General features: G+C 35.8%; 2 protein-coding genes across 4 annotated transcripts in view; both read right to left on the reverse strand.

Annotated features, from left to right (window-relative positions):
- Cadps2 (calcium dependent secretion activator 2) overlaps positions 1 to 22,755 on the reverse strand; it is a 527,786-nt gene that overhangs the window by 339,659 nt on the left and 165,372 nt on the right. The gene's annotated exons all lie outside the window — the stretch shown is intronic.
- Rnf148 (ring finger protein 148) lies at positions 2,417 to 3,328 on the reverse strand. The gene has a single exon (XM_027923881.2). It carries the CDS (start codon positions 3,326 to 3,328, stop codon positions 2,417 to 2,419), a length of 912 nt encoding a protein of 303 aa, XP_027779682.1.

Raw genomic sequence — 22,755 nt, forward strand, 5'->3', positions numbered from 1 at the left:
TTCTTAAAGATGTCTTGAGTTTCAGATGTTTTATTAGAGAGAGAAAGAGAAAAACTTTAGATTGAAAAAAAAAAAATCCCAGTCTCACCACTGTAACTTGAGATACTGCTTACTGTTGCATGATGTGATTATGACATAAAAGACCAAGCAGCCAATTGAATAAGAGCTGAGAGCATTCTGTGACTTTATTGGCTTATACATTTCCAATGTTGTTATGGACGGTTTCTATGTTGTTATAAGATGGATTCAATCACTGAGCTACAAATAATGGTTACAGGTAGTAAGTTGGACTGAAAAAACAGATACAAAGTTAATGCAACCTATGCTCCTTAAAAACATGAAATACTGTACAGTTGACATTTTTCCATCACAAGTGAAGAAAATATGTCCAACAGAGTGACAAGGTTTTTTTTGTTTTGTTTTTTCTTTTGTTTTTTTAATGAATTATAATTACAAATTAGAACTGTGACTAAGGGAGAGGTTAAAGTGGTGAGCCTAGCAACTCTACTTTTACAAATGTGAATGTGATCAGTGTTAATTATTTATTAATCATGTAAATCATTGTACTAACTTTGTTTAATACAAACTTTCTCAGAAGTTTGTTGGTTTCGTCCTCTTTTGATTTTTAAAAGTAGGGTATCCTGCTCAATCCACTACTGCCTCACTTTCTCACACGTCAACTATATGTATAAATTATAGGAATAAACACAGAAAAGACTAATATCTAGGCAAGTTCATTTCTTTGTAGACCCTGTTACTAATCTAACCCTATTTTAGGGGATGAGGAGAAAGGATGTAAGTAAAAAGCTTACGTATAACTATATTAGTTTAGCACAATTCATTTCTTAAATGTAGCTATTGGTTTTAAAAAGAAAACTTCAAGGTCCTCATTTAGCTACTGAAAGCAGCAATCCTTAAAAGTTGTAAATAGATGATTTTAACACAACGATTGGTCAAACTCAACAAATCTCTCTGGTGGAAGACCCCTGTCAGTTCTGCCTACCTTTTTGCCATTTGCATATCAGTGGACACAATATGACTTTAAAACTAAGCAATAACATGCAAATTGACAATCTCCAGCAGCCAAGTTCCTTCCAACACACATTTTGGGGAGTGGTGTACCATGGTGGTTCTTTTTTCAGCAGCTAGGAAACTAGACCCAAGGATTTTTACCTTGAAGATAAATGTTTCTGGCCTCTAGATAGGCTTCACCAGGGCTGAGAGTGTTATAGCTTCTTGTGAAATATGAATCGACAACATGGTAACTTGAGGCAGGAAAGAAGAGCAAAGGGCTCTATGGGCCTGACAACAGGTGGCATAAACAGCAAATAACACTGATGGGAAATCTTCAGTTCACAGAGGTTCACTTTCTCTGAGGCCGTTAATCTGATTTAGTTTCCACACAAATCCCTTAAAAAACATAAAAAATAAAAGTGTGGCACAGTATCATGTCCAAATCTTGTGTAGACTCACAAAATGTCATCTAAGTCAGACATCAAAGGTTTAGCACATGATCCAAACAGATTTTCACGAAAACAAAACCCAATCTTCCAACTTCACATTGTCGCATAGATGCTCATGTGATTAGAAAAGAGGAAGAGGCAAAATGAGGCAAAAGATACAATATGGAAAGGCAACTGAACAAAATTTTGGCTTTTCTTTGTGAACAAAATACTCAGAGAGATTTACTACCATTTAGAGAAGAACAAGCACCCACAAGAGATACTTTCATAAGGCAATCTACTACCAAAGATGATTGACTATGCTAGAATTCAAAGAGCTCCAGCAAACAGAGGTGAATTTTTGCAATGCTTCACTAAATAGGGCTTGTAACAATTTAAAACTTTTAGTTACATAACCCTAAGTACTATCATCTAAAATAATCATTTTGAATATATTACCCACACAGCCAGTAGCTTTGGAAACCACGTTTCCTAAGTATTAATAAACTTAATTAACCATGGCAAATTAAAGCAAGATCTAATCCTCTAATGTAGTTTACTAAGCAGAGATTATAAATTATTACAGAACAAAATGAAACAAAATATAGAAACAAAACACAAAAAATTAACTTTAAAAAGGGAAACTACAGAATGGTAGAGCTAATTCCCCATTGCACCAATGTCACAGTAATTTGAAAATAAAGGTTAATATTGTTTTCAACATATACTAATGTCCTTATTTGGAGAAGGGTAAAAATGTATACCAATTAGAACTGATTAGAAAGACAACAGTTCAAATAGGTGGGCATGATATGGAGTTTTATTTTTAAAACACATGAATTTCACCCTCTTTAGTATTTGAGAAGAGAAGATGAAGTTGAAATTTTCTCTATAAATAAAGTGCAGTAAGAGAATCCATCTAATCATAATGTTTGAAAAGATCTGGCTATATCTTCAGAAGATGCTCTAGGTTTCTAAGTTTTCAGAATGTCACATTTGCACATGGGGCATGTCCTATGGGCTAAAAGCCAGGGGTCAATGCATGTCTTATGGAAAAAATGCTTGCAAGTTAAAATACGTACTACATCTTGAGGTTTGTATATGTCAAAACAAACAACGCAGTTGTCCTCATTTGGATCTAGCTCCTTATCCCCTTCTTTGAGCACTCGAAGTTGAAGCTGACCAATAGCTTTCTTCACATCAGCCTTTATCTGTCTTCGTCTTGTGGTAGAAGAATTGGGTGCTCTAGGTCTCCAGTCACAGTACAAGAAAAGGTAGGCAATTGTGGCTGCCAGGAAGGTAAACAGAGACATGACATAGTGGCTTAGCCATGGCATGTGCATTCTCCCCACTTCAATGATGATGGTCACATAGACTCCTTTCTGAATCAAGTGCAAAAGTTCCATGCCTTTTAGATTGCCTATCATCACTGCAACTATGTTTTCTGTTCCCTGGTGAGACATAGGAAACACTTTGTTGCCCGTACCTGGATAGTTATAGATGATCACCCCATTTGCTCCCTTTTCTGCTGCCACGTTGATTTTATGTGTAAAAGTACAGCCTCCCCGTTCAATGAGGGCCAGCCAAGAGTCTGCCTGTTCTGGCCTGCTGAAGTTGGTCAATGGATTACAAGCATTCTGATTCCATCCTTCAGGAAGTACCACTACACCAGACACCCTTTCCAGAGGAGAATGATTCCCAAACACTCCACTCTCTCCTAGTTCTGATATAATCTGATTTCCCACCTGAAATGTTATGTTCAGATGAGCTGTCCATATTGCTTTTCCTTTTGAGTCAGGAAGGCTAAGTAGTAGAAAGATGCTAAGCCTCCACAGTCGAGATGAAACAGACCTATGAGTTGAAGGAGTAATTCTAACTGGGCTCATTCCTCCATTTGCCTACTAACTGACAAACGCAGAAAACAAAATAACATCAGTTGTAAAAGAAAGTAAAGAAGCTAGCTTCAAGTGTTGGCAGTAGATTACTAAAGCACACAAATGGAAAAGGTCTGTGAGGAACAGAGATATCTTGCTGCTTCCAGAATTTTTATTTCTGGTAGATTATCTTTCTTATAATGTAACAACATAACAAGAGGTGCTATTAGTACAATGTGATTTCAAGAAAATTATGACTTCTTAATGGGGAAATTATGACATCAGAGACAGTTAGCCAATCCAGGGGCTTATATTAGAGCACTGCATACTCAACTCCTATTGGCCAGAAAGCTGCTAAGCAATGAGTCAAGATATATATACACACATATAGATCCTAGATACACACACACACACACACACACACCCCAATGTGAGTAAACTAGAAAGCAATAAATATCTAAGAGCTATTTGTTTTTTAAACACCTTGAGTTTTTCCTATGTATGAGTAGAATGAAAAAGTACCTAACTACTTTGTATTATTTTTCTTTCTGTAAGGCAAAAATAGAAATCATTCACGTATTAGCACACATGCCTAATCAGGCACCAGTTGTCATATATGGTCTCCATGCCACTTGACCTGCCATTCTGTGGGAAGTAGGAGAAAATCATTCCCATTGCCAACATAAAAAGCCTGCACCAGGCCTAAAGATTCAACATAAAAAGAATGGGGTACAAATATACATTGTTTGCCTGATACAATCCTATCTTGCCAATTCAACTTTTTTCACTGAAGCAGTTTCTGAGTATGTGCTAGGTAAAAACTCAGAATAGAGCATATATTGGAGAAGAAAACAGACATGATCATACTCTTGTGGCCTTTATTATCTACTGAGGTCAGAACTGAAACTAATCAACATACACATATATAACTGCAAAGTATGGGAAGGGCTCTAAATGCAAAGCATTGAGTATCAAGAGAAAGAATACATGGAAAGAGGGCCAAACTTAGATTAGGGATCAGAGCATGGCTCTTGAAAATGAGACTTGCAAGATGAATTGGATTTACCAATGCAATGAGTGGGAAAGAAGATTTCAGGTAGCTTTAAAACCCCATGACAGGAAGGAACATGGCAAGAGAGGAGAGATAAGGAAGGAAAGGCAACGGCTAAGAGTTTAGAGTCGTAAATGTTAAACTGAGGACTTTATCCCCTGGTAAAGAAAAACAAGGAAAACACATTGTAGGGTTCTAAACCTGGGAGATAACTTAAATGCCTTTTGAAATATTTGTTTTATTTTAAATCCTCACCTAAAGTCTGTTTCAGAGAGTCAATAAATTGCCAAAGGTTGCTCAAGTATTTATCTAATACCTAGAGGAAATCTGTGTACCAGGCATGCTGAAAAGCTTCCAAATAGGAAAAGAAAGGCCCTATTTGCTAATGTGCAAGATAGACTCCAATATTTTTAAAACATAGGTACTTTGGGAGAGTTTGTCATTTTGACAAAAGCCATTTATTATACTCCCTGGTTCATAATATTTTAGTTAATATATGCTCTTAAAAATAAAATGGAAATTGGTAAAATTACCCCATTCCTACAATTTTATTTAGGTATGAGTCAGTTCAAATCTGAGCTGTCAATATGGGTGGACTTTTCCTACTTTTAAATGAGGTGTGAATTCCTGGCTGATTGGTTAACAGTGACAAAGTAAAGACTAAGACAGTTTAACACTATTATCTTAGGGGCTATTTGTTAAATTGATAATTTAACCTTTGGGGATAAGGTTTAAAAATAATGTTTTTCTAATGTTGTTTTATTGATTTTGATGATTTTTTGAAGGGGGAAAAATTTAAGTAGCAGCTCTATTTTGGATCAAAACATATCACAATCAACAGTTTCCTTGTTAAAAGGAACAATTTGTAAACACTCATTACATTTTTCTCACAATCTAATGGAGTAACTAAGGCATTGGTATTCAGAACCTCCCACCCTTCTCTTCTGCTTGAGTCTTGAGACAAAATGCTTCATGAGAAACAATCTTCTATCTCTTACACAGTGGTTCTGAACAAGGGTAATTTTGCCTTCCAGGGGATATTTGGCTATTTCTGGAGATATTTTTGATTATCACAACTGGGGAGCACTACTGGCAACAGTGGCTAGAAGCCAAGGATTCAGCTAAACATCATTAAATGTAGAGAATAGACCCCACACAATAAAGATATTGATATCTGGCTCAAAATATCAATTATAACATTAAGAAAGTCTGTGCTAATGGAACAGCCTTGGGAGAGGGGAACCAGTCCAAACTCATTCATCCCTGATGTACTATAAGGTCTGGGCTCTCATCATGCAGTGAGTTTTATAACTACCAACTCATCCTCCAAGGATGAGTGTCTCAATATGACTCCAGGTCTACAGTTCTCCCTAGAATAGAAATAGTAGAGATCTGCTCAAGCAACCTATTAGCCCTCAAGTATGATTACCAATTGCTTCCACTTTATCAGCACTAGATCCAAAACTCTTCTATTCTGTGGCCAGAATGGTTGAATGGCAGAGAAAGAAAGAATGGTTGACTAATGATAATGAATGTGTATTTTTTTTTAGAACATTTATTCAATACATGATTTTTTTTTTTTTGTAAACACTCAACTATTAAAAGCTTTTCATTGTGTTGAACCTTGCTGGTATGCTAAAGAGAGCTAAAATAATAACATTTACAAAAATAAAAAGAACTGAAACATACTACTAGGATTGGTTGGTCCAATAGTTTTTAAAAATCCCTATTTCCATTCTGCTTCTTGAAGTATATTGGTTTTCCTCTTAAATTGGCTCCTTCATGATTCCCCACGGTGGCTACTACGCCAATCACCTATAGACAGATGGCATCCAGAAGCACAATGTGTTGTTCCTTCTTTCACATTTCATTTTAAGAGCAGGGGGAAACTTTCCAGAAACTAAGCAGACTTTTCTTAGTGTCTCTTTGGCTAAAATTATTTCACAAACACATGTTTAAAGGAAACCCTGGAAATCAGATACAATCATTATGATTGGTTTAGGTTAATCACACTTGATCCTTTTTGGAGAAACCTTTCCCTGGCTGAGTACAGGGCCAGAGGGAAGGTAAAGCCATCAGTGCTCTGTAACTAAGGGGGAAGATATGAACTGGAAGGTGAGAAGGTGAACAAACTGGCAGCTACAAGCTCTAAATTTCTGGATATTCCCAAAAGAATAACACGTAACTAATCATTAACCACAACAAACACATAATATGCATTATACAAAAGGTACTGGCATGAGCCAGAGGTTGCATTAAAGGGGAAAAGACACGAAATAGCCTTGTCCTTAAGCAGGGATTTATCTATGTAAGAGAAAGAGTTATATACCAGATAAGTGTGTGTGTTTGTGTGTGTGTATTCTATAACTTACAGATTGCAATTAAAATCTTAAGAACCTTACAACAATCATTAAATAAGGGGAAGGGAAATCATCTAACCTCTATCCTTTCTGCTTTTTGATCTCTACTGTAAAATCACTCATACTTCTGGGAAGCTCTACTTTGATAAAGAAAGACAACTAAATACATTGATACAGCACTTAGGTACCATCTTTAAGATGTAGGAAAAACTGAAGGGGCTTCATCAAAATGCCCCAAAAGTCACAGAATACAGAACTATAATTTTATGAGAGATCTCTAGGAATCCACAAAACACAGTTGTTTTACATTTAATTCCAAAATGACAACCATATGTGTTTTCTGCACAGAATTAAATGAATCATAGTGGGATTTGAGAGGAAAAGAATAGGGATTCAAAGTGGTTTACTGGGAGCAACAAAAAGCAAATAATGCTAATAATAAATATTTTCTGAAAGAAGAAACTCATTTTTATAAGAAAATTTTACTTTCAAATTTTACTATATTTGATTGCAAATTCGTAAACCCTCATGAACATTTTTGCCCCCACATAGTCTCTCAGAAATATATGCAATAATTAGAGAAAAAGTTTATTTTAAATACAAATGCACTTTTCCTCTTAACTTTCCAAATCCGGGAAGGAGAGTTCTGATTATGCTAAACACATAATAGATTTAGTAAAAATATTCTATATGAGCTTCTGAATTACCTCTAAATTCATTCACTGGAACACCACAGGTACAAATGCATGCAAAAGCTGAGTAACACTGTAGGAATATGGGGGCAGAGGGAGAGTCTTTTCTTGGCAACAAATACACATGAATCTGAGTATTAAAAGTAGATTTGAACGAGATGTGTGTGATGGAGCTAGGTGAGGTGGGTGGGAGGAGGGAGAAAGCACATGCGGGACACATGCCATCAGAATGCTCTTAACTGAACGCAGGGTCCAGGAAGTTCAGCAGCAGGTGGCACATGGATTTTAGGTCATGCAGGCCAAGAGTAAGCACAAAGAAAGGTAGGCAGTGGTGTGTGCTCTCATGAAGCCACTACTGCTGGGCTGACCTTGAACAGAGCAGAAGAAAAGGGCAGGGACACTGAGAAACCAGGTCAAGGGGAGACCAGAGTCAAGTCTCACTGACAACTGAAAACAGAAGCTTCAAAAGAGATATTTCTTGAATACGTCTCCTTCCTAGATCTGGGCTCTGTTACCAGGCTAAGGTCGGGCTGAATTTAGGAAAAGAAAGTTCAGCTACCCAAGATAGAAGAAAGACTGGAAATGGGGCCCAGAGAGGCCATTACATAGGTAGAAAATCACGAAAGTTTATGCAAAACCTTCATTATTTATGTGAACCAAAATAATAACATTATTATTAAAAGCTATGATGATTCAATATATCAGAGGGAAAACTGCAGCCCAAACCAACACAGTTCATTGTAAATCGCCACATGGCCATGATTTCTTAGCTATGTAAGCCAGGAATTATTCTTGTCAACTATTTACCTGCATGATTAATGGCAGGATGCCTGAGAAAAGATAGACTTATATTAGACCTCCTAAGCTCTGGAAGGCCTTTGTGACACTAAAGAAAGGAAATGCTCATTGATGTTTCTCAAGTACGTAACAGAGTGCTTGGCTCAAGAGGGTCTGTTTGAGTAATTCCGATTGTCAGGTTTATCCCGCTTGGATGAACATCTCCCTTGGCATTGTTCAGGCCTTCATAATAATTATCCTAGTCTAGAATTTGGCAACACAACCTTATCTGACCTCCCCACCACATGTTAGTTCACTTTAAACTCATACCATTGACAGAAAACAAGTAACGGAACTCACAATGGCATTCCCATTCACTTAGACAGTTCTGTCTACCCAAACAACACTTTCTAAACTTCTCCAAATGGCATCTCCAGCCTAGTCTTCCTCCCTTCAATCCCTCATTTTCTACCAGCATCAGTCCTGAAATTTATCATTCTTCAATTCCAATAGCTTACAATTCCCTGTACTCCTATTACAACAACAGCACATAGACCTTATGCAGACTTTGCCCCTCTAAAAATCTTTGTTCTTTCCTGTGGCACACATTGCCCCAATTACTTCCCTCTCTATATTGGTATCCCCTTGGAATGTGATTCAGAAAGTACATTAGGAGGTAAAACTTATTTCCATGCCCCTCATACCTTTGTTTTATTTTATCTTATTTTTTATTGTGGTGCTGAGGATCCAACCCTGTGCCTCACACATGAGAGGCAAGCATTCAACTACTGAGCTACAAACCCAGCCCCTCCATGCCCCTATATCTGCATACCCTGGTGAAAGGCTGGCCAATAGACTGCCCTGGAAAAGACAGTGTATCAGCTATAAGCCTCTGGAAGCCTTGTGCTCTTCACCTCTCTTTCTTGGTATCCTGCTATCCTGAAGCAGATAAGCCTGGCCTGACAAAGGAGAAGATATGATTTGGAGGAAAGCCTGGCTGTCCTAGCTGAGGCCACTCTAGACCAATCTATACCTGGGCAAATGTGTGAGAGCTTCAATAAGCAGAGCTGCCATCGTGGTCCTAAGGGGACTAGAGACACAGGAGTAGGTCTAGTCAAGACTTGAAGAAGCTCCTAGCCAATCCAAGACTCCTGAGAAATAAAAGGTTTTCTTTTAAAAATCCCCTGAGTTCTGAGGTAGTTCATTATGCAGCATAGTAGCTGATATAGGGCCCTTTATGAAACTATCCTTAAATTAATTTTTAAGTACTGAGATCAAAGTTTATTTTTATCTTCATACCTAGATTCTAGCACAGTATCTAGCACAGCATAGGTTCTCAGGGAAAGTTGAAATGTCATTATATTTTGTATACTACCTGTAATATTCCCCATACAATCAATGGATCTACTTAGTGATCATTTTAGTAAGAGTGCAGAATAGTTAGAATATGCACAAGTTCAACTTTTAATTCCTCTACAGGTATAATACAAAACTTGATTTTTATAGACATATCTAAGTGAAAAGGGAACATATTTATAATATTACCAAATCCATTTAACTTTTAATGAGCATAAATCAAACAAAGTATACTCTCTTCTTCATTCTGAATTGAAGTTAAGGTCTACAGAACTTTAACATTAAACTGAAAGCAATAAATTCTACCTCTTAATCTACCAGAGAGAATATAAAATGTTAATCAACAGAGTAGAAACTCATTATTACCTCTAAGTGATAATGGGGAGGAAACTTCACACTATAAACTTTGCATTAAAGGAATAAGAGGAGCTAAATATCTATAAAGAATTGGTGGTATTGCTCTGAGACTAGATCAAAATATATCTTCATACTAAACCATTTAGACTGCATTAATTTTGTTTGAGGGGGTGGAGAATAGGCAACATACTCAAAAAAGGGGGGGGGGGGAATAAACACAAGCATAATCTTCTGAATTAACAGAACTTCTTCCAATCTCTTAAAAGGCTATTCTGCTCCTCTTCTTGATTCAAGGGTGAGGACCAAATGGATGTGGAAGCTGCTTAAGGGATCTACCATTTGTAAGTTGTTCTAAAACCTAAAGTAGATTCCAGAACTTCCTAAGCCACCATCAGTCACTGGAGAGTTTACATGAACTTTGCCTTCCTACAGTGAATTCAGTGAGCTCTCAGCAGTCTGAAAAGACAGGGCAGAGGCAAGGAGGTTTTCCCATTTAGATCCCTTACATTTTTCTAATTCACAGTTCACAAACTCCTATCTCATTTATTAGGTAATTTAATTCCTTCTGGAAAGCATCAGGGAAGAAAAGAGCATGACTCATCATGCCTGCAGAAATAGTGCGCTGAAACACAGGCTACATGACAGAGTCAGAGGAAATACAGTCTCTACTACATGCTAGTTGTGTGAAGGTGAGCCACACTGAGCCTCAGTTTCCTCATCTGTAGGATGGAGAAGTAATGCCTGCCTCTAGAAGTCACTGGGAATATTAAATGACATATTCTCACATCTATTTACAAATCAACAAGCACACCACTAGCTCAGTAGATACTCAATAAATGGGTTTCCTTCCTTCCCAATCCCAGAAAGTCATTCATTTTTGGTTTTCTTTTTTTTTTTTTTTTTGGATTGTTTTCCATTTGCCATGTTAAAAAAAAATCCTCAACATTTTTCAAGACCCATCTATCTCTCTCTCTTTCCAAAACAACTTGTACCTATGACATGGTATTTCTGTACCAATTTTGCCTCATATATTTATGTATCTGTTAACTTTTACTTGGTCTAGAATATCTTGTGATATTATTTATTTTTAAAAATCCTTTTTTGCCCCTCCTGTCCAAATACTAGCACAATAAAATATGTTCAAGGCCCCTGACAAATGTTTGACTTGTTAAGCACTTACCCTTCAAAATATTAAGATATATCAACAGCTTCTTTGCTTTACACAACCACCATATTTAAAAAAAAAGAAGGAACAGGCAATGATTTGACAAGTTCTCCCTCTGTTAAGAATGGCACTGACAACAGTTGTCCAGATAAAGGCTTATTTAATATCACAGGATCAGAGGCCATCTGCCTTAGATTCTCTCTCTAAAAGTCAAGAATAAATTTCATCCATATTTTTTCCTGAGAAAAATGTACTAAATATGGAATAATATGTAACCATAAAGTAACAAATATTTCTGATATATGAGCAAGCGACCTTTATTGGGTTAAAATCCTCCTTTAATTGTCTTTTATATGAATGAATCTGTGTCTATTTAACTCAAGATATATAGAAATAGACTACAGATGTCCATATAGACATCTATATAGACCTCTCTCTATATATCAAGTCATAAGCCCCCAATGGTCATCTTAAGGAGAAACTGCATTAAATTTATTATATATATAATGTTTGTACCTCAGAGAAATTCCATCACAAAGCAGTAATACTTAAAGCAAAAATTTCTTAACTTCAGGAAACTTTCCAACCCAGAATGCTTTCCATTCTTACCCCAATATGCAGTTGAATCCTGCAAGCCCCCAAAAGCATCCCTGGGTAATTTGGTCCAAACTGAGATCTTTCTACTATGAGTCATCACAATATGATTTTTTAATTTTGTGTTTGTATTCTACATTAAAAATATACATAGAGTATCTGTATATTTTTAAAATAAAGATGAGAAATGGGCGCGGTGCCACAAGCCCGTAATCCTAGTGACTCAGGAAGCTGAGGCAGGAGGATTGAGAGTTCAAAGCCAGCCTCAGCAATAGCAAGGCACTAAGCAATTTTGTGAGACCCTGTCTCTAAATAAAATACAAAATAGGGCTTTGGATGTGGCTCAGTGGTTGAGTGCCCCTGAGTTCAATCCCTGTTATTCACCCCACTGAAAAAAATAATAATAATAAAATTGAGCACAAAAAATAAGCATTTTCTTCATTTTGCTCTATGGTTTCTTAGTAAAATTTCTGGATATTGCCTTGAGATATTTTTTGGCAGTTGTTAAAAAACAATGTAGATTAACTTTTTCCCCTTTACGAGGATTGTGTTTATCTCTCAATATAAATTTAGAATGATAATTAACACATATAAAATTAATAGGATTCACATATATCCAGATACACATAAAATTGTGCCCTGATCTTATCCATTCACTCCTCTTCTGCTCTCTCTTACACCCCTTCCCAGTCTAATGTTCTTTGGTTCCATCCATTTTCCTGCAAATGACACAATCTTCATATTTCTTTATACCTCAAAATTAACACTCCATTGGGAGATGTGTATATGTGTGTGTGTGTGTGTATTTAAATATATATATGACCTTCTGTATTTTTTTCTGTTGAAAGGTGTCAATTTAGACCATTTGTGTTTTTTAACAGTATTACTTGCTGTGTTAAGTTTTTTTAGTTCTTCATACATTCTGGATATTAATCTTCTGTTGGATTAATAGCTAGCAAAAGTTTTCTCCTATTCTATAAGTTGTCTCTTCAGTTTGTTGTTTCCATTGCTATGCTGCTTGGAACTTGATGGAATCTCATTTATCAATTCTGCTTTTATTTCCTTTATTGGGTTACTTCTTCTTTAAAACTTTGGAGTTCTATTCAGGAAACTGTTGCCTGTGCCAATCTACTGAAGTGGTTCCCATGTTTTCCTTTAGTTGTTACAAAGTTTCAGGACTATAGCATGGTCTTTGATCTATTTTGAGGTGATTTTTCTGCAAGGTGAGAGGGGTCAAGTTTCAATCTTCTAAAGGTGGATATGAAGCTTTCCAGACCATTTGTTGAAGAAGCTGTCCTTTCTCAAACTTTGTTTTTGCCCCCCCCCCTTTTTTTGAGAACTAGTTGGGTGATGATGCAAATTTCTGGGTTCTCTATTTTGATCCACTTATCAGCCTGTCTGTTTTAATGTCAATACCATGATGTGTTTGTTACTGTGGCTCTGCTTTGAAATTAGGGATTGTGATGCCATCAGATTTTCTCATTTTGCTTAAGATTGCTTTAGCTATCTGAGATCTTTTGTTTGTGAATTTTAGGGTTGTTTTTCTAGTTTGATGAAGAATGTCATGGGTATTTTGATAGGTATTGCACTAAATCTGTAGATTGGTTTTGGTAATATAAACATTTTAACAATTTTTTTTTTTCCCAAAACACAAACATGGGAGATCCTTCCACTGTTTAGTGTCTTCTTCAGTGGTTATAATTTTCCTGGAATCTTTCATATCCTTAGATAGGTTTATTCTTAGATTATTTTTGTTGCTATTGTGAATAGTACTGCATTTCTAACTTCTTTCTCAGTGAATTCATTATTGGTATATAGGAGAGCTAGTAATTTTTTTTTTCTGATTTCATCCTGCTAGTTTACTAAATTTGTTTTTTAGTACTAATAATCTATTGGTAGAAACTATAGGTTTTCCATTGCATAGAATCATATCATCTGCAAACAGATAATTTGACCTTCTTCTTTCCTGTATGTATGCTTTTGATTTCTTTCTGTTGCCCAATTGCCGCAGCCTGGCTGGGCACAAAATCACGAGCCACTCACAGCCTTGTAGATTCAAACAGCAACTCTTTATTCTCGAACTGTCACCGGCACTCTACACGCATGTTCTGGGAAAAATCCACACACTCCACCAGGATCTGCATCCCAAATACTCTCTGTATCCCGCGAGAACTCAATGGGAACTCAAAGAGCAGGCGCCTGAGGCAGCAGGATACGCCCTAATCCCAGCAGGATCCACCCTAAACCTGGAACCACCCTAATCCAGCAGGATCTACACTAAACCTGGATCCACCCTAAACCTGGATCCACCCTGGTCCTTGAGCAGGGTCACCTTTCTCAAACATTCATGCAATGTCACTGCAAATGACCTGGGTCCAAGGCAAGCCCATTTCCACAATGGAGAGTCCTCCCTCTAAGCAACATGGGGTAGGCTGACAAGGAAATTGCCATGCATCATTCCTACTTGGCTATGGCTCTCAGCACCCAATTACCCTGGCTAAAATTTATGGGTCTATATTAAATAAGAGCAGTAAGAGTAGACACACTTGCCATACTCTTAGAGGAAGTGCTTTCAGTTTTTCCTCATTCACTATGATGTTGGCTATGGGTTTGGCATATGTAGACGACTTTATTATGTTGAGATATGATCCTTCTATACTTTATTCAGGACTCGTACCTGCAATGTCTATTGAATTTTATCATAGGCTTTTTCTGTCTCTATTGATATAATCATGAAATTCTGATCCCTGATTCTATTTGTGAGATGTATTACATTTATTATTTGTGTGTGCTGAAACATCCTTGAATACTTGGAATAAAACCAGCTTGATCATGATGCATGATGATTTTAACGTACTATCAAATTCAATTTGTCAGTATTTTGTTGAGGACTTTTGCATTTATGTCCATGAGGGATATTGGGCTACAGTTTTCTTTTTTGTGGTGTCCTTGTCAGGATATTACTGGTCTCAGTAAGTCTGGAAGGGTTCCTTCTATTTCTGTTTTATGGAATATTTTGAGTAGCATGGGTGCTACCTCTTCTTTAAAAGTTTGGTAAAATTCATCAGTGACCCATTCCAATCTTGAGGTTGCCTTTGTTAAAAGACTTTAAAAAAAAATCACGTTTCAATACCATCAGTTGCTATTGATCAATTTTTAAAATATGCTCTTGGCTCAATTTTTGAAGATCATATGTGTTCAGAAATCTCTTCCTTTCTTCTAAATTTTCCTATTTCTTATCTGATAATTTTTCAAAATATTTCCTGATGATCCTTTGAATTTCTATGGTCTGTTTTAATGCCTCCTTTTTCACCTCTAATTTTGAGTCTTCTCTCTCTTCTTTTTAAATAAGATTTGTCTTTTTAAAAAAATTGTATCTTTTCAAAGACCCAAGATTTGCTTCATTAATTCTTGCATTGTCCTTTAAGTATCTATTTCATCTACTACTATTACATCTACTTTGAGGTGATTTTTCTACAAGGTGGGAGGGGTCAGGCTTCAATCTTCTATAGGTGGATATGAAGCTATTATTTATTATTTCTTTCTGTCTACAGATTTTGAGATTGGTTTGTTCTTTTCTAAGACACTAAGATGCACCTTTATGTTGTTTGAGGTCTGTTGTTTTTTTTTTCCTTCTTAATACTGCTTTTTCTGTATCCCACATATTTTTGTATGTTGTTTCTATTTTCATTTGTTCAAGAACTTTTAAATTTCCCCTCTGACTTCATCAATGCTCCACTGTTCATTCAAAAGTATGTTGTTTTAGCTCTACATGTTTTTATCAATTATACAGTTTATCTTGCTGTTCATTTCTAGTTCATCCCATTGTGATGAAACAGGATACAGGATATTGTTTCAATTTTTTTGAATTCCTGAAGATTCATTTTGTGTCCTATATATATAGTCTATCCTAGAAGTTCCATGCACTTAAAAAATGCATGTGTATTCTACAACAGCTGGATGGAAAATCCTAAAAATGTTAAGTCCATTTGCTCTACAATGTAATTTGAGGGTTTTTTTTTTTTCTAATTTGTTTTTTGGCCCAGATGATCCAACTATTGTTGAGACTGGCTGTTGAAGTAAGCACTATTATTGTATCAGGGACTATCTACCCCTCTGGGTCTAATAGTGTTTGTTATAAAGAGAATATAATGATTATAATATAATCTAAATGCATTGAATATGAGACCACCCACTTTGTTTTTTTTCTAATATTTCTACTTCTTTGCTGAATTTCTCAATCATATCCTTCCTTATTTCAGTCATCGTTTTATTTTCTTGAATTCATTGAGCTGCTCTAAAATCATTCTTTCAATTTTTTTATTAGTATTTCATTCACTTTCATACCCTGGTATATGTTACTAGAGTAATAAACTTTAAGAAGCGTCATATTACCTTTTTTCATATTTCTTGAATTTGTACATTGAGATCTACATCTATTGGGACAGATATCTCTTACACTTTTATGTGATGGCCTTCTTAGAATTAGTTTTCTCCTGATGATGTACTTTGGGATATTGTTTCATTTTGTAATGTTTAGCTTTTCAGCTGGACACCATAGTGTAATCTTTCTATACCTGATTTGGCTGTGATTAATGGGTACCATATCCAATTTGGAGACACCCTTCAATCTTTGCAGTTCTGGCAAGACAACTGAGGATACTCTGGTATCAGATTATAAGATTTTTTAAAGTAGACTTTTGCTATATATCTATTATATTACTTTATAATATAATAATTATAATTATATTATAAAGAGACTAATATACTAATTTGTATAAAATTTTTTATTTGGTTTGTTAGAATAAAGGCAATTCTCTGGCATAATTAAGGACCTTCTATATTCTTTTGTTTTTCATATTCACTCTGAGTACAATCTAAAACCCAAGGTCTACACTATTGAATCTCTCTCACTCATTCAAGATATTTATCAAGAATATGTGTACTATTCTAGGTGCAGGATCTAGAGCAGTGATCAAGAAAACAATTATCCTCATGAACCTTTCATCCTGTGTACCAGAGATGTATACATTATGAGGTCATGGTTGTATCTTATTCAATATTATAACATTCTTATGTGATAACTATGCCAACTGAGTTTTGAAGTGAATGGCAGAAAAGCACAATGTATTAGTCTCCTTGGGCTGCTACAACAAAACACCATAAATTGGGTGACTCAAAACTCAAAAGATACTTATTTCACAGAATTCTGGAGACTGGCAAGCCCAAGATTGAGGCAGATTTGATGTTTGGAGAGGGCCTTCTTTCTCTCTGTCTCATAGATGGTGTCATTTTGCTGTGTCCTCATGTTGTATAATGGGCGAGGAGGGTCTCTGAGTTCTCTTTGATACGAGCACTAATCCCATTTAAATGGTTCTGCCCTATGACCTACTCACTTTTCAAAGTTTCCACTTCCTAATTTTTCTACCTTGAGGGTTAGGATTTTAGGATGCCAAGCCTTCAGACCCCACCATTCTGAAAGATCAAAAGTTCCCCAAGATGGTACAGTTTATTCACCATACAGTTTACACATCAAGGTACATGCATATCTCATGTAACTGAAACTAAAGCAGCAGATGCAGTACATTTGTTCATAGTCGAAGTTCCTTGTTTCAGACCTCATGGAGCTTTTAAGTGCCATACTTAAAGACAATCTTTGTTGTACCCACTTTTTTCAAAGTTAGTTTCCTATATTTTACCATGAATAGAAATTGCTGAATTTCACAAGTTTAAATAATCCCTAAACTTGACTCTCTGGGTTTAAATTTGGTAAATACACTAGTTCTATGTCCTTGGACAGGTTACCTAAAATTATATCTCTTAGTTTTCTTTCGTGAATCAGAGATAATAACAGTAACAAATTTTTAGGATCTTATGGGGATTAATTGAAACAATATACAATAAACCACTTAGCACACTGGATGGGTCCTATATAGGCAGACGTGCTAACCGCCACTACACCACCCATCATTATCTGTACTTCATAGTGTTAATCATTTGCTTACTTAACAGAAAAGAATGATGCCAAAGTATTTAAGGGATGCTCTCAATCCTATAATTCTAAAGGAATCTCTATGCTAACATACCAATTATTGATTGGGTTATTTATTTTTTCAATGTTAAGGTTTTTGAGTTCTTTATATATCCTGGAGATTAATGCTGTATCAGAGGTGTAGGTGGAAATATTGTTATTGCTTTTTCACACATAACATTCTTTCTGCTCACCAGTTATCTGTTATATAAATGCCTGTTAACTTCTACAGGTAAACAACTGATGGTTTATTGCCTATTGGGGGAAAATATTTCATGATTATCTTAAAGAATGCAGGAAAATAGAGCTCACTATAAAGGTACAGGCCAACTTCAAACAAAAGATCTTTTTTTGTTCCTGCACGCCCACAGACCTCCCATTAAAACAAACAACTAGAAAAAAAAAGCAAAGCTTTTGGTTGGGTCTTCTGGCACAAGATTCTTCAATATGTTGACAAAGAGCCCTGTTTTACCAACTAATTGTTACAATACAAATTCATGTCACATTGCAAGCAGAACGTTCATGTCACCAATGACTCAAAATTTAATCTGAGATTTAGAGAAAAGAGGAGGCAACTGACATGTAAAAAAGTAAAAGTGCATAATTGACTTAAAAAAAAAAAAACAACAGTTCTAGGCAAGACCTAGAAGTGAATTACTACTGTTCTAGTTGGTATCTATTTAACTGAGGTTATACTGAAGATATAACAGGTTAGGAAAGCTAAAGGGTTGATATTTTAAGTTATATATTTAATTTGAAAACATAGGAGTTACAGTCTTTGCCTAAAAGTGTATAAAGCAAGCATAGTAATTGCTGCTTCCATACTCTTTATTGCTTTGGATTTTTTTTTTCTAATGTCTTAAGCTTCTAGCTTGATTTTCTATGTCTCACTTTACTTACATTTGCATTTTAAGTTCTTTGGTAAATTTCTTTAATATATTACTCTCATCAACCATTTAATGAAATTTAAACATTAAGTATTAGGGCCACTGAAAAAGTTTTATAAAGAATCCATGATAAACCGAAGAGACTGAGTTACACAAATTTTGCTTATTCATGTTTGTGGTTCAAAGTAAACCATGTATGTAAGTAATGTTACTAGAGGTAAGGAAGAGATTGAGAGCAGACTAGAAGAAAATCCACTGACATTCACAAGACTATTTATTCTCAAGGGGATTAGTATAGTGTTTTTATAAACTGAACTAGCTAATGTTTTAGGTATGGCACTCTTACAATTGGTTGGATAAAAATAACACATGATGCAAATGGTATCAATAATAATAATGAAAGCTTTTTTTTAAAGTTATACATGGCAGTAAAATGTATTTTGATATATCATACATATATGGAGTATAACTTCCCACTCTTGTGGCTGTACATGATGTGGAGTTATACTGGTCGTGTGTTCATATATGAACATAGGAAAGTTATATCTGATTCACTCCATCTTTCCCTTTCCTATCCCTCCTACCCTACCCCAGACCCCCCTTATCCAATCCTGTGAACTCAACTTCTCCCTCCCCACTGTCAATTGTGAGTCAGCATCCGCATATCAGAGAGAGCATTGGGCCTTTGAGTTTTGGGGACTGCCTTATTTCACTTAGCATGATAGTCTCCAGTTCCATCCATTTACCAGCAAATGCCATAATTCCATTCTTCTTTATGGCCGACTAGTATTCCATTGTGCAGATGCAACACAGTCTCTTTATTCATTCATCTGTTGAAGGGCATCTAGGTTTGTTCCATGGCTTGGCTGTTATTAATTGAACTGCTATAAAAACTGTTGTGGCTGTGTCACTGTATGTTCATTTTAAGTCCATTGGATGTATGCCAAGCAGTGGGATAATTAGGTCAATTGGTGGTTCCATTGCAAGTTTTCTAAGGAATCCCCATACTGCTTTCCAGAGTGGTGCACCAATTTGCATTTCCACAGCAGTGTATAGAGTGTATCTCCCCTCCCCCACATACTCGCCAACATTTATTGTTACTTGAATTCTTGATAATTGCCATTCTGACTGGAGTGAAATGAAATCTCAGTGAAGTTTTAATTTGCATTTCTGTAGTTGTCAGTGATGTTGAACATTTTTTCATACACTTGTTGACGTATAGTATTTCTTCTGTGAAGTGTCAGTTCAGTTTCCATGTTCATTTATTTGATTGGGTTATTTACTTTTTTTATTGTTAAGTTTTTTGAGTTCTTTACATATCCTGGAGATTAATGCTGTGTCAGAGGAGTAGGTGGCAAAGATTTTTTCCCATTCTGTAGGTTCTCTTTTCATGTTTTTGATTGTTTCCTTTGCTGGAAATCAAACTAATAATATCAAGCTTATTAGTTTGATTCTATCCTATTTATTGATATAAAATTAACACTGGGGCTGGGGATGTGGCTCAAGCGGTAGCGCGCCCGCCTGGCATGCGTGCAGCCCGGGTTCAATCCTCAGCACCACATACAAACAAAGATGTTGTGTCCGCCGAAAATTAAAAAATAAATATTAAAAAATTCTCTCTCTCTCTCTTTAAAAAAAATTAACACTGATAAATTAATTGCATTCCTATATATCAGTGATAAATTAATGAAAGAGAAGTTAGGAAAACTGTCCCATTCACAACAGTCTCAAAAAAAAAAAAAAACCTGGGGAATAAATCTAATGAAAGAAGTGAAAGACCTGTACAATGAAAACTATAGAACACTAAAGAAAGAAATTGAAGAAGACCTTAGAAGATGGAAAGATCTCCCATGTTCCTGGAAAGGCAGAATTAATATTGTTAAAATGCCAATACTACTAAAAGCACTATACAAATTTAATGCAATTTATATTAAGGTTCCAACAAAGTTCTTCATAGAAAGAAAAAGCAGTCAAGAAATTCACTTGGAAAAATGAGGCCCAGAATAGCCAAAGCAATCCTCAGCGAGAAAAGGGAAGCAGGAGGCATTACAATACAAGAACTTAAAATTATTCCACAGAACTATAGTAATAAAAATGGCATAATATTAGCACAAAAAAAAAATGAAGACCAACGGTACAGAATAGAAGACACAGAGGCAAACCCATATACGTACAATAATCTCATACTAGACAAAGGTGTCTTAAACATACATTGGAGAAAAGATAGCCTCTTCACATGGTGCTAGAAAACTGAAAATCCATATGTAACAAAATGAAATTAGATTCATATATCTCACTCTGCACAAAATTCAATTCAAAGTGGACCAGAACCTCAGCATTAGGAACAGAGAACCTGTACCTACTACAATTAAATGTAGGTCCAAATCTCTATTGTGTCAGCTTAGGAACTGAGTTTCTCAACAGAACTCTGAGGAAAAGATTAACATTAAACAGAGACGAGTGGGGGGAGAGAAAGGGAGAGAGAAGGGAAACTATGGAAATGGAAGGAGACCCTCATTGTTACACAAAATTACATATAAGAGTTTGTGAGGGGAAAGGGGAAAAAAAAAAAAAAAAACAAGGGAGAGAATTAAACAACAGCAGATGGGGTAGAGAGGGAAGATGAGAGGGAAGGGGAGGGGGGATAGTAGGGGATAGGAAAGGTAGCAGAATACAACAGTCACTAATATGGTATTATGTAAAAATGTGGATGTGTAACCGATGTGATTCTGCAACTTGTATTTGGGGTAAAAAATGGGAGTTCATAACCCACTTGAATCAAATGTATGGAAGATGATATGTCATGAGCTTTGTAATGTTTTGAACAACCAATTAAAAAAAAATAAAAATAACCAATTTCTTCAAAAAAAAAAAAGAAGTAAAATTAAGAATCAATAAATGGAATGGTGTCAAAAATTTAAATTTAAGTCATTACTAAATCCTTGGTATTTAGCACTTTATGTCTTATCTACTTTAAAATTTACCATAATGCCATGACACAGATACAATTAGAATCTTACTCAATAAGCTGACAAAAAAATGGAACCAAGTAATGTTAGATACCATACAACTAGTTAAGTGGATAAACCATGATTTGACCCAAATGTTTATCTGAATGGCTCAAAGCCCAAGTACTTTTGTTTTTCTATGAGTACATACGGATATGTAATTATTTTCCATATTGAATACTGGCCAATAAAATATTTTCCCATAGGGAGTTAATTCCCCAACTTTTAAAAATTACTTAAAACCCTTAATCTATTATGGGAAATGCACTTTGGGGTTTATCAACAAGCACCAGCTATGATTCCATCTACAAATTTTGGAACTCTGGTTTCTGCCAATTATGCATACACCTATTTTATTCCTAACATCCACTATAAGAGTCAAAAGTAGTGGTTTGCTTTTAAATATTGTTAAGATGCAATATTTGTAAAATGAAAAATGAAATGAAACAACTGTGTATCCGTCACCCAACTTTAACAAAACATGTTGGATGTATGTTCATTTCCTACAGTGGCTGTAGCAAAGTACCACAAACTGGATGGCTTGATGCAATAGGAATTTAATCTCTCACAGATTTGGAGACCACAAATCCAAAATCAAGGTCTGGTAGTGTTGACTCTTATTGCAGGCTCTAGGGGAGAATTTTCTCATAGCTTCTCTCCCAGCTTCAGAGGCTGCCAATTTTTGGTGTCCCTTGGTTCACAGATGCATCACTATAGTTTCTAGCACAAGCCAAGGAAGTGAAAGAATATCAACAGCCACAGGAGCCTCAAGAGGTCTGTCAGGCTTCTCCTCTGGAAAATTCTCAAAGGAGTGAAGTCCTCCTGACACTATGATTTCAGACTTCTCCAGAACTGTAGAAAAATGCCTTTCTGTTATTTTAAGTAACTCAGTTGATGACAATTTATTATAGCTGTATGAAAAACAGCTTACTGGTCATTCAGGTTTTCTATTGTTGGAATTGTTATTCATATTCTTTATTCATTTGTTTAGGGATCAATTGCCTTTTCATATTAATATACAGGAACTCTGCATACATCTTAGATTTTAATCCTAAACTGATCATAAATATTGTAATATCCTTCCAGTCTTTGGCAGCCAGTCTCCAGTTCAGTTGGTCAAGCCTCATGATCCCATATCCTCAATAAGGTTTCTCCCTCTAC

Source organism: Marmota flaviventris, chromosome 1 (assembly GCF_047511675.1).
Source record: "Marmota flaviventris isolate mMarFla1 chromosome 1, mMarFla1.hap1, whole genome shotgun sequence".
NCBI classification, from domain to species: domain Eukaryota; kingdom Metazoa; phylum Chordata; class Mammalia; order Rodentia; family Sciuridae; genus Marmota; species Marmota flaviventris.

What these genes read in the sequence shown, in the direction of transcription:
- Rnf148 (XM_027923881.2), bottom strand. Translation starts at nt 3,328, where the DNA reads ATGAGCCCAGTTAGAATTACTCCTTCAACTCATAGGTCTGTTTCATCT.